We start from the raw sequence: 13,104 nt of genomic DNA, 5'->3' as shown, positions 1-13,104 counted from the left end.
TCACTGAAGCAAGGAAGCCTCATGTTCGCTTCCAGCTGCCTGGCTGCCGGCCGCCATCTTGGTTGACAGTTAATTTGCATAAGGATATGCTGATTAGCCAATGGGAAGGGTAGCGGTCGTACGCTAATTACCATGTTTCTCTTTTATTAGTGTAGATAGTTACCACTGCTATACCCAGCCAGAAAACAGCACCACATACAACAACCAATTGAGGGTGACTGGGTTGGCTGATCTGAAAATTTTTGGTGTAGCTAGTAGTTTGAAATGCTCACCTTAAGCATACTTTATGTTTCTAATTTTAAAAACTTATAACTCCACTGCAAAAAAATATTATAATAAATATCTGCAATGAACTAAAACACATCAAATATAATAAAATCTGAGTTAATATGATACTTGAAAACCCCTCACCTCCACAAACAGGAAATACATACACCAGGTTATTCACTGCAGGTATTTGTAAGAGCAAAGTATTGGAACACCTAAATGCTCCTCCATAGGGTACTAGCTAAATGAACAATGGGTAAGCCACACAATACAGCAGCACTTAGGAGCCGAGAGACAAATGACGAAGAGCTCAGCAAACTGACACAAGGGAATTCCCAGGACAGACTGCTAAGTGAAGAGAGACAGAAGAGGACAGCACATGTGGTATGCCACCTTCTCTCTCTCTCTCTCTCTCTCTCTCTCTCTCTCTCTCTCACATACACACACACACACATGAAAAGGGGCATGTGGCCATGGGCAGAAGCGTGGGGAGTACCAAAGGAACAGTCTGCAGAGGTGATCAAGCAGGAGGAGGAGGAGGCCCCAGCAGAGATGCCAAAACCAGCAGAGAGTTGTTTCCCAGGGGCCAAGGGAAAAGGAGGGCATCAGGCTGCCTGTCAGTGACCTGGTCACTGGTGCCCTCAGGAGACCAGAGTCAGTGGGACGCTGGGATGAAAGCCAGGCAGGAGCAGGTCACATGTAGATGGTGATAGAAGCAAACAAAAAGGAGGCTGCTGGAGGGGTCAGGGTCACGGAGGACCTGTGTTTATGGAGATCCCAGGACAGAAGCGTCCTGAGAAAGGGCTGATGGAAGTCTGAGGAGACAGACACACAGAACCTGGGGATAACGCTCGATGGGTTCTGATCCAGCTTTGGGGTGAGGGTCTGTGGACTGAGAGAGCGGCAGGAGAAAGGTGGTTCGGTGCCCCGTCCCTGAGGGGCTCAGCCCTCACCCAGGCCCTCAGTGGAGGGTTGGTGTTCCCTAAACCCACCTCGGCAGAGAGATGAAGGCAACCTGGAGCCGGCTTGTAGGAGATGGGAAATCAAAACCTGAACCGTAAAGCAGGCTTTCCTACTGAAAAGAAAAGTGCTGATGCAAAGATGAATAAGCCATGTTTTTGTTTTGTTTCCCTTCTTACAGCCAGTCCCCTCTGAATGTTAAGCTTTCCTCCAAACTCCTTGCTTTGTCTGCATTGGTGCGGAGACCAAACTTGTCCTGTCTGCGCCCTCTACTGGCCAACTCAGGCATTGCTAGAGCTTTCACATCAACACCGACGGGAAGAATCCAGGAAAACCTTACCTTGAGATGGTAGAACATTCGATATGCCAGCCAGGTCTTCCGTTTCCCCAAGGAGAGGGCCAGAAGATCTCCTGGGGCTTGGCTGCCTTCCACAGGGCAAAGTCGCTGGCATGCCGCTTGTCCGAATCACCTGCCAATTAAAAGTGTTTGATCAACAGGGTTGAGAACTTAGAATGAACAAACCAACCCAAAGTCACAAAACTAAAGCACTTTCCAAAGAGTCTGTTCCTTCTTATAAGTAACCTCACATTCCTCATTCATGTTTTCCTCTTCCCCCCACCTGACGGCTGGAAAGACCACTAAACACTTTCACCTAAAATATGCCAGTAGCATGAGGTCTGTCAGCATGAGGCCGGTTTCAGTGAGTTGAATAATGAATGAGTTGAGATTTCAAACACGCACGGTGATGCTGCTTTCTGAGGGGTGTCCTGAACTGAGCGCGCTCATTCTTCTGCAGTCTGTCTCCTAAGACAGCTGTGCTATCAGTAACTACGTTTGAGTAACTTTCCCCCCAAAAAATCATATAGAGCGAAAAGGAGAATTACCAGAATGCCAATCACGTTCAAAGAGTAAAGAGACTCAAAAGAGAAAGGTTAGGTTATTGTTGAAGTCTGTACAATGAGCCAGTTCTGGGCTCTCTTTACATTCCAAAACTTGGAAACAAGATCTTCAGTAGGTGAGTGGATAAGTAAACTGTGGTACATCAGATAATGGGATATTATTCACTGCTAAAAAGAAATGAGCTATCGAGCCATGAACAGACATGAAGAAAGCTTACATGCATGTTTCACATGCGGGGACCATCTCTGAAAGGAGCCATGAGAATGGGCGAAGGTGCCTTCTCCAGGGAGAGCTGGAGGCCCAGGCAGGAGAGGGGAGGGACGTGTCATATGCTGTGTGACGTTTATACTCTACAAGTTCTCTCTATTTAAAAAAACAGAATCAAATTTATTTATTTATTTAATATATTGAGAGAATCATTGATTGGCTGCCTCCTGCATGATCCCCACTGGGGATCGAGCCCGCAACCCGAGCATGTGCCCTTGACCGGAATCGAACCCAGGACCTTTCAGTCCGCAGGCTGACGCTCTATCCACTGAGCCAAACCAGCTAGGACCAGAATCAAATTTAAAACACAGCTGTGATCCCTGGCCAGCATGGCTCAATGGTTAAGCATTGACCTATGAACAAGGAGGTCATGGTTCGATTCCTGGTCAGGGCACATGCCTGGTTTGCAGGCTCAATCCCCAGTGTGGGGCATGCAGGAGGCAGCCGATTGATGATTCTCTCTCATCATTGGTGTTTCTATCTCTCTCTTCCTTTCCCTTCCTCTCTGAAATCAATAAAAATATATTTTAAAAAATAAAATAAAACACAGCTGTGATCAGCTGTCTGGCACCACCTCTGAGAGCGTGGGGGTCTCAACTGAGCACTGGGAAAGAGAAGCTGAGTCTGTGCGTCAGCCCCCGGAAGCCGGGACAGGACGCCGGGGTCCACCCACCTGGCTCTGCAACAGGACCAGGAGCCACACCAACGAGCTTGCCATACTTGTCGCCTCTCGACTGCAGATCAAAGTAGACATTGCCTGTTTTATAAAGGTAATAATTTCATTTCTCAGTCTTAAATGTCAACATCTATATGAGCTTAACAGCTAACAAGTGATTAGAACTTAAACATAGAATATGGCATCTGGCCCTCATTTGGCCTCCTGTACTATATTTTAAAATCAAAATTAACACCACCAGCACTGTTTTTTAAAAACATGCATTTGGACACATCATGAATGTCTGGATGTAAAAGTGAATACAAAGGAGTAAGTTCTGTGTCAAATGCTGACGCAATTCTTTTTAACAAGAAAAAGGAAAAGTGAGTGTTACCATTGGCCTGCGTTCAGCTCTGGGCTTCATGTTACACAGCGATCAGCAAAGAAACCCTTTCCTAACCGGATACCCTCCACGGCTGTCTTTTTACTTAGGTTACAAACATCGCTGCACTCAAGCCTCCCGTAGCTGTCCTTCCACCGAAGTGCATCCGGTCCACGTTTTTAGACTGAGGGTGCAAGGTGATCTTCCGCTAGGTCACTGCAGAGCCAGGGCCAGCCCTTGCATGTCCAGCCGCGCAGGGGAGGGGTTATCGGAGCTGGAGCTCCCGCCGGGAGTCAGTCCTGACCTGAGCACGCGGGGGCCGCCAGGAAACAGAGACCCCAGACAACTCAGAGTCCCCGACCTTCACTCAGAGCTTGTTCCTGAGCTCCAACTACGAGCTGGGATAAACTGGTGAAAATGGGAGAAGTACTGTGGGGTAAGTTAGAATGTAAACGGCACTTGAAAATGCTTTAAAACAGAAAGAAACTGTTCCCTTTAATGGATGAAACATTTTCTTCAGACCTCTATTTATGGCATCCATTTGCTGAACAAATTCTTTCTTCACAAATAGTGCAAAGATCAAATTACAACCAAGCTTTGTGAAACTGTCACAAAGTCCAAATGAATGGAGTTTCAGTAAGTGAAATTTATTTTAAATTAATTATGTTTATCATAATTAAAATTTACCATAAAGCATAGTAATAAAACAAACAGCATTTACTCCTAAAGTATGCTTGGATGGGAATCTCTGAGCAGTGCATGAACATTAATCAGTTTAGCTGGCTGATGTGTCTTATTTCACGTTATATGACAGCAGGAAAACAATTCCTGTATTTCTGGAAACAATTCCAGTTCAGTCACCTAAGCCCTTTAAAACAAGTTTTTCTTGGAAATAAAATCTAAACATAGCAAACAAGATAAAGTAAAAGACTGCAAGCCTGTATGCACAGGCTATTGAGAAAGGCAACAACATTTCCAGGGACCAGGGGCCCCTGCCATGTAGCTTATGCCCTCAGGTAGGACCATGAAAGAAAGGTGCTCACAGGCCAATAATCCCTATGAATCATGTCCATGATCATGCTTTCCACTTTGTTACTGACTTGCAACAAGTATTGCAGTACCTGAATGCTGCCAACCCCCAGCTAGGTTCTCTAATGGGTTATTTGCGAAAAGCAAAAGGTTTTCCTGGTCCAAGAACTGACAAAATGTGAATACGTGAACAGCAAGCGGAGGCAGCATATGATTGGCTACCAAGTGGTACAGTACGGATATCACAGCTGAGAAGGTGCGTTTCGGCTACGGGCAGTAAAGAAAACTTCCTGGGAGAGAGAAAGGAGGATTTAGATCTGGGAAGAATGACTGGAAAGGAAGAGATATGGCTGAAAACAATGCTGAATCGTAGAAGCAGCAAAACGCCAGGCTGCCAGTCTTTCCCTGAAACCACCAACCGAAAAGCAGCAGCTCCTAAACCAATGAAGCTCTACAACAGGAAGTGGTCACACACATCCAGAAGACGGGTGTTCCGAAGACAACTGGCCTGGTCAGTCTCTTCAACGAGCCCGTAATGAGGGGAACAAAGTGGGGACTGTCTTAAAGGGACAGGACACAACCACGTGCATAGGCTACTGAGAAAGGCAACACACGTTTCCAGGGGCCAGGGGCCCCTGCCAAGTAGCTTATGTCCTCAGGTAGGACCACGAAAGAACCTGAGTTAGATGAGGATGTGCGAGGTGGGAGACAGCAGGGTAAGTGTGAATATGCAGAGGACAGGGCATGCTATTAGGGAACTGTCCAGCAGCTCAGCTCTGATCATGACACTGGGGTTACATAGGGTGACGTCTTTTATTCAGAGACGTATGTTGAAGTGTGCAGGGCCTAAAGTGTCAGGATGTTCACTGGTCCATCAAAAAGACAACTGCCCATCCAAGGAGATGACAGTCTGAGGGCCAGTCTTCCACAAGGGGGTGGACCTTTTGAGGTGCCGCCATTGTCCTCAACTGTTTGCTATGAAAAATGTGAACAAAGTTGAAAGAAGACTCAAAGGACACCTGCACACCTACATCTAGTACAACATTGTTAGCATCATGCCATATTTGCCTTGTCTAGACTAGCTCTCCAGTTGGTCATCTCTTCCTGTAACCGTGGAAATATTTTTTAAAAGAATTGATGCATCCTAGCTGGTTTGGCTCAGTGAATAGAGTGACTGAAGGGTCCCGGGTTTGATTCTGGTCAAGGGCACGTACCTCGGTTGCAGACTCAGTTGCATGCGGAAGGCAACCAATCTGTGTGTGTGTGTGTGTGTGTGTGTGTGTGTGTGTGTGTGTCTCCCCCTCCTTTCCACTCTGTCTAAAAATCAATGGAAAAAATATCCTCGGGTGAGGATTAACAACAACAAAAAGAACTGATGCAGCCATTTATGCAAAGACAATAACCATAAGAAAACCTCACATTTTCACTGTAGGAATCATATTGAGAGAGACAGTAAAACATCTGGCACGCTCCAACAACTCATAAGAATGTGTCCAGTTTCTCAAAGTCCCATCAATGTTACCAACAATTAGTGTTTATAAAATAGCCCCACCTCTTGCTGTTGAATAAGCATGCCCATTAGCAATTATTCCTTCAATGAAAGAAATGATCTGAGGAATATTTTCAGTTACTCTCAAGTATACTGTGGGTGGGAGAACCTGAAAGAAAGCAAAGGAGAGATAACTGTTTCCATAGTTCAAAAGCAAGTCAGCCAAAACCGGCTTTCACTGTTCAAGCTTCTTATCTTCATGGCAGAAAGCAACACCCTACTTTACCTTCAAGGCTGCCATATCTTGTTTAAAATCTTCTTCATAAAGGTTGGCAAGAGAAGCAGGTGATATCTTCATCTGCAAGAAGATTAGGTGAGCCTATTAGGCAATCCGGAGTATTCACAGCAGAGCCACACATGGGCTCCACCGGCTCCCACAGCTGGGAGGGCTGGGCCGCATGGCCCGTCGTGGCTGGGCCTCAGTTTGACATGCCTGCTCACAAAAAGGGCATTTAATTTTAGGTATCAAACTTATTCTAGTAGCTTAGCTACTCAAAAAGGTTTGTTGACCCTGTATTCAGGTTAGAGAGAAAAAAGAAATAAACAATGTGATGATTTCCGTTATATAATTTTCAAAACAAAAACTAAGCCTGTTTTTTAAAACATATTTTTATTTTTATTGATTTTTAGAGAGAGAGGGAGGAAGGGTGAGAGAAAGAGAAACATCAATCAGCCGCCTCCCGCATGCCCCCTACGGGGATCCCCGCAACCCAGGTATGTGCCCTGACTGGGAATTGAATCAGCAACCTGTTGGTGCACAGGACAACGCCCAACCAACTGAGACACACCAGCCAGGGTGCCTCTGTTTTTCTAGAATAAGGATAAGCCAGATCAATCTACTGTACATAATAACCAGAAACTTGAGTTCCTATCTTATACCTTACGCCTCAGGAGGCAAAAGTAAACAGGCTAAAAATATATCGCAGAGAAATTCTCTAAGAAATATTTGAAAGCAATACAGCATATGAAAATAGGGATTGTGACGGGTGTTCAATCCCACAGGGCCATAGCTGGGCTCCTGGGGACGGGCAATCCCCCCCCCCCGCCCCCACAAATGGACATCGAATTCTGAACGTACGGCATATGGGGGCAGGTACCTGCAGCCCCAGATCTAGAGGGGGCTGGCACACAAAACTAGGTTTACAAAAGTATTCCTTACTTTTCAGCCGAAAAACACTCCCAGGACAGAAGCACGACACACTGTGAAGTTATGAAACTAAATGCAGCTTCATAACTGTTGAGCCTGTGAAGTGACCCAGGAGCCACTGGAACTCACCCAGCATCTGTTCCAGGCTGGATCCTCCTCTCCCCTGCTCCTCCCCATCCCTGAGAAATAGAGCTCCCATTTTATGGGGGAGAGATTTCAGCTCTGGAGTATTAAGAAACTTTCTCAAGTGAAACAACACCCTAAATCCACGTTCTTACCAGCCCAGGACCCTAAAATAGCAATCACCCTAAAAACTGCAACCAGTGAACATTTACTGAAGAAAGGAATCTGGTGGACAAAGTGTTGCTGCCCAAGTGTCTTCTGTGTTGTCTTGAGCAAGACAATAAACCTCGGTGCCTTCGGCTATCTTTGCAACACTAAGAAAATCCCAGCTAATGGTCTTTAGATTGCTATGAGGATGCAATGAGAAAGTCACCACTGTGAATGGAAAAAACTACATTAATATCATTATTAAAGAGACAAAACACCTAGCACCCAGACACAGCTAGTGATCAGTACATATTAGTCCTTTTCCTATGGCACAGCTTTGTGGCAAAGCTGACCTCCTAAAAAAAAAGTTAACTTATTTATATCCAGAAGACAAAAGGCCAAACAAATAAAAAAGCTAAAACTTCAGTGTTAGCTTTCACTTTAGAAGCTTTTAATACTATGCAATTTTGGACCTAATGGTCAGCAAATTGCTTGTATTTATTCATCTGTAATTTTTTAAATATATATATATTTAAATTGATTTTTGGAGACAGAGGAATGGAGAGGGAGAGAAAGAAACGACGACATGAGAGTGCAACATCAATCGGCTGCCTCCTGCACGCCCCCTACCAGGGATTGAGCCGGCAACCCAGGCATGTGCCCTGACCGGGAATTGAACCAGTGACCTTTTCGTGTACAGGATGACACACAACCAAGAGGCCACACCGGCCAGGGCTATTCATCTGTAATTTCTGTTTTCTGCAAAGGAAACCCACTCCCAGGGAACTCGAATGGCATAAGGGTGCCCAGGACGAGCCTCTCTCCAGACGGCCAACACCATCACCAGTTGTCTCAGGAGCATGGCCATGGTCACACATGTATTTGCATCCTCTTCTTGAAATGTAGCACCTTCCACACTTGGCCTGCACCTGGCTTCCTTCTCTAACAACCAAGTTCCAGAACTGTCCGCGCAGAGCACGATGAGCCACTACCTTCTTTCTAAGGTCCTCTGCGTCCCATCCCAGACTTTTCATGAACTATTCACCAGTCCTCTCCAATTACTTTCCCATCTTTTTACTGAGACACACATGACAACACATGTCATTTCTAAGCTATAGACCTAGATGTAAAGCCACTGGTCAGAAATGTTTGCTAGCTCCTGCCAGCTGCCTTCCGAGGAAGGTGTACTGATTTGAACCTGACCTGCAATGCACGCAGGTGCCTACGCTGCAAAGTGCTAGCAAACTCCCAGATTGTCGACATGACAGCTAAAAAAATGTTTTTTCACTGTAATTTTAATTTATGCTTCTCTTATTTTCAGTGAGCTTGAACATCTCACATGTTTACAAACGATTTGTATTAAATGATTTATAATTATCCATACCCCCCATGTTTCTATTGAGTTGTAGGTCTTTTCTTACTGATTTGTAGAAAGTACTTTTATATAAAAGAAATTAACATTTTATCTCTGATATGAATTTCAATGTTTTTTTTCAGTTTTTAAACTTTATGGTAGGCCTGGCTGGATAGTTCAGTTGGTTACAGCATTGTCCTGATACATCAAAGTTGTGGGTTTGATCCCCAGTTAGAGCACATAATTTATAAGAGTCAACCGATGAATGCATAAATAAGTGGAACAACAAATTGATGTCTGTCTCTCTTCTCTCTTCCCTTTCCTCTCCCTCTCTAAAACCAATCAATCAATCAAATAAATAAATAAACATTATGGCCATGTAGAAAATTTTATTTTAATATTTAGCAATCTTTTATATTTCTCAATCTTTTCCTACAAATAGCTTCTGGGTTTGAAAACAAACAGAAAAGCCTTCTCCAACATGAGGCTATAAAAAGTGCCCCAAGGTTCTGTCAGTAATTTGTGGTTTCATTTCTTTTATATTAAATCTCTGATCTGCCTTGAATTTGGTTGTGAGGCATATATCCAACTTTGGTTTATTTTTTTCCTCCAGATGGTTACTCAACTGTCAACAGTTTTTACTGAATAATTCATCTGTTCCCTATTGATCCCCTCACTATATCAAAGGCCACTAATTTCGTTCTGTCATTTCCATCCCAAATGCAGCCAGCGAGGTCAACTTCAATCTCAAACCCTGCCTCCTCCTGTGTGGAGGGTGATAATGTGCCACACCTGGCAGGATGCTGCAGGGTTGGCTGTTGCAGACACAGAGCAGCCTCTCTTGCTTCCCACCACCATCTCCCCTCCCCGATCCGCCCTTCGCTCATCCCCTGGCCACTTTGGTATGTCACAGCCTCCAAGGACTAAGTGGCTGGACCAAAGTGGACACATGACCCCAGGGACACCTAACCTAGGCGGGAATTTGGACATGGGGCAGAGGCACAACTGAATGTTGACGGAGGCTTAAACCAAACTGTCATAGCGAACCAGGGATGGGGTGCTGACCCCTAAATGCTAGCACTGCCCAATCTTCACTTCTGGCCCTGCAACGTTTTCTTTCCAACACCAACCACTTCTCCAATTCTCCAACTCTACAGGGTACCCTCCAACTTCTGGAGTTAGCACAGACCCCACAAGTTAGGGGATAAGTCGCATAAGACCACCCCCACTTCAGACACCAGCTGCAAATGGTGGTTCCCAGGCCACTTGTATTTCTACCCACAGACTACAATTTGGGGGCTTGACAGAATGAGTCACATAACTCAGAAAAGCAGTCTACTTACTACCAGTTTATTTAAAAGGACACAACTCAGGATACCAGATGGACGAGATACATAGGGCAAGGTATGGGAAAGGGGCAGAGCTCCAATACCCTCTGAGTTCTCACCTCCCGCCCACCAGCACCTCCCTGGGTTCACCAGCCCTGCAGCTGCCGAGCCCTGTCCTTTGGGGTTATATGGGGACTTCATTACTTAGGAGGGTTGATTAAATCATTGGCTCCTGATGATCAGTTCCACCTCAGGCCACCCTTCCCTCCCAGGAGGTGGGGGTAGAGGAATGAGTGTGGAGTAATTTTGTAAAATCACAGGAATGTAAAGTACTCAATGTAGTTTTTTCTGAAAATTAGATAATTTAACAATTATTTATAGCCCTTTAAAGATAATTAAGTTGCTAATTATAAAAAGCAGAAGAGGTGAAAGTAAACTTGACTATTCCTATAACTATTAATTTAATTCTTCATTAGAATGCTCACACCCAAAACTTCCTTTAACTGTCATGTGAGATATAAGAGAAATAACCTGTTCACTCTTAACAAATGATAACATTAAACCTCACACGAGCTTAATTTCGCTAGCGTAAAAGTAGCCTTTTAATTTCCCTCTGTAAAGAGGGAGTAAGGTATTTACCGCAGAGGCTGAGGGGCCAGGAAAGAGATTACAGATTCAAGTCAGGAGGCCCCCTTTAATAAGGCAATTCATTAAAGACTTCAGGGACCAAAGTCAAATAGACCTGAACTTCCTTCACCAGGACAAAAAGATCCCTCTCATTACCTGTCAGAGCACACATACCTGGAGAGTTAGATGGGAAAAGTACTTGTGAAACACAAATAAGAAAAACTGCTACATAGAGGTAAAAACACTCATCAATCAAGTTATCAATCCATAGTCTTCAACACTTACTTCATTGGCCCTTTTAATTATCTTATCATCCACATCTGTAATTCCCATCACCATGATGATGTTGCATCCAAAAACTCTGGTTAGGATCCTTCGAATTATATCAAATCTAACATATGAGCTGAAAGAAAAGAAATGTTAGGGTGTCTTTAATACATTGAGTCATCATTGTGGTCTTTAAAAAAGAGTACATTACATGTTAACACACTGCTACCTAACTTCAAGTGTGGGATATAATCATCTATCTATATAAAAGCCTAATATGTAAATAGACCGAACAGCGGAACAACCGAACAACCGGTTGCTATGATGTGTGCTGACCACCAGGGGGCACGCATGGAATATGGAAGGCGTTGGCAGCAGGTGACAGAACATGGAACATGGAGGGCGTTGGCCGTGGCGGGATGGTGGAGCAGGTGAGTGGGGGCGCCAGACCAAGGCAGAGTGCCTATCGCTATCATCAGAGTGAGCCTCTGGTGGTTACTGAAAATTCTTTGCTCCTGTGCACCACAGTCCCACCCAGCACTTGCATCTGCTGCCGGCGTCAAAGCCACCGCTCACACCCACTGCTGGCACCTGGCGCCGGCCCTGATCGCTCGGCACCATCAGCAGGTGCGAGCGGCAGCTGCTAGCCCTGATGACCCCTCAGGGCTTCTCTACCTCCCCCTGCTCCTGATGGGCGATCAGAGCCAGCAGCCGCCACTCACACCTGCTGCCAGCAATGGCCCCTCTTGCTCCCGCTGCCGGCACCTGGCACCAGCCCCGATTGCCCCTGAGGGCTTCTCCACTTTCCCCTGCTCCTGAGGGGCAATCGGGGCAGCAGCCACGGGCACACCCTGATGGTGCTGGCCCCGCTCATACCTGCTGCTGGCGCCAACCCCAATCTCTCCATGCCGTCAGCGGGTGCAAGCGGGGCCGGTGCCGTCAGCGTATGGGAGCGGCGGCGGCAGGAGCAAGGCTGCCAGCAGACAGGGGAGCGGAGGGCCATGGCGGGAGGGGCTGGGTGGGGATGCGGAGGATGGGCCGAGACCCGCCCCAGTGCCCACCGCAGCCTCATGGCCCACAGTTCCTTTCAAGGTACACGAATTTGTGCACTGGGCCCCTAGTATAATCGATAGTTCAAGTACAGCTAGAAAAAGATTTTTACTGACTGGGTCACATTGGTCCTCACAAGAAATCAACACAGGTACTGCCTCAATTTCAGGATACATGTTAGCATTTTTAATTTTAGAGCTATCGTTCAAGTGAATTTACATTTATTTAATTGTACAAAACTTTACCCGTAATACAATCTCACTAGGTAGTTAAAACACTGAAAGCATTTACCATTCTTCATTTTCTCCAATAACTATAATGTTTGATTATGACAAACTAGAAGCAAATAACTACAAATAAAAACAAACACAATCCTATTAAAGCTGTAAAAGATTACTCCTAAATGTGCACACCATTACAGATCACCAGCTTATTGGTAGACTACATTGGGGAGACTGACTTGTAAAACTGAACTGTTTTAAATTCCATTAAGATCATTCAAAAATCTCAAGAATCTGGTTTCCCATAAAAGCAACATTATAATCTAAGGTCAGCTAATCTCATGCTCATCTCTGTTGTCCATGTGGCCTCTCTAAAATTGAGTTCACAAAATCATTTTCCCTAGAAAATGAGCCTCATAATTGCATCCCTTGAATCTACCTCCCTCACTCACCCCAAATACAGCTGAGGCCAAAGCCCTCCGTTCTAGCACCAAAACTATCTCCAAAACCCTTGCCAAGATATTTAACCTTTTGAAGCCTCAGGCTGCTTATTTATAAATTGGGCAAAATTCCACTACCCCATAGGATGTTACACATAATTTTAGTGCATGGATTCCAACAAGCAGGAGCTATTATTACCACTGTCATCACTATGCCTTTCATTCATCTACACTAATAAAAGAGAAACATGGTAATTAGCGTACGACCGCTACCCTTTTCATTGGCTAATCAGTGAGTATATGCAAATTAACTGTCAGCCAAGATGGCGGCCGGCAGCCAGGCACTGAAGCGAGCAGGGAGGCTTGCTTGCTGCAGACTCCAACGTTCAC

General features: G+C 45.2%; 1 protein-coding gene across 1 annotated transcript in view; it reads right to left on the bottom strand.

Annotated features, from left to right (window-relative positions):
* The window catches only part of CARS2 (cysteinyl-tRNA synthetase 2, mitochondrial (putative)), a gene marked incomplete at its 5' end in the record, with an annotated part of 39,050 nt that overhangs the window by 18,669 nt on the left and 7,277 nt on the right, over nt 1-13,104 (bottom strand). Inside the window, 5 exons of the mRNA XM_014531927.1 lie at nt 1,568-1,697; nt 3,069-3,152; nt 6,014-6,119; nt 6,237-6,308; nt 11,022-11,139. Coding sequence (XP_014387413.1) covers nt 1,568-1,697; nt 3,069-3,152; nt 6,014-6,119; nt 6,237-6,308; nt 11,022-11,139 — 510 coding nt within the window. The remainder of the gene's footprint in view (nt 1-1,567; nt 1,698-3,068; nt 3,153-6,013; nt 6,120-6,236; nt 6,309-11,021; nt 11,140-13,104) is intronic.

Source organism: Myotis brandtii, unplaced genomic scaffold (genome assembly GCF_000412655.1).
Source record: "Myotis brandtii unplaced genomic scaffold, ASM41265v1 scaffold83, whole genome shotgun sequence".
NCBI lineage: Eukaryota > Metazoa > Chordata > Mammalia > Chiroptera > Vespertilionidae > Myotis > Myotis brandtii.
Note: the sequence above shows the minus strand (reverse complement) of the source record. Positions and strands in the feature narration are given on the sequence as shown.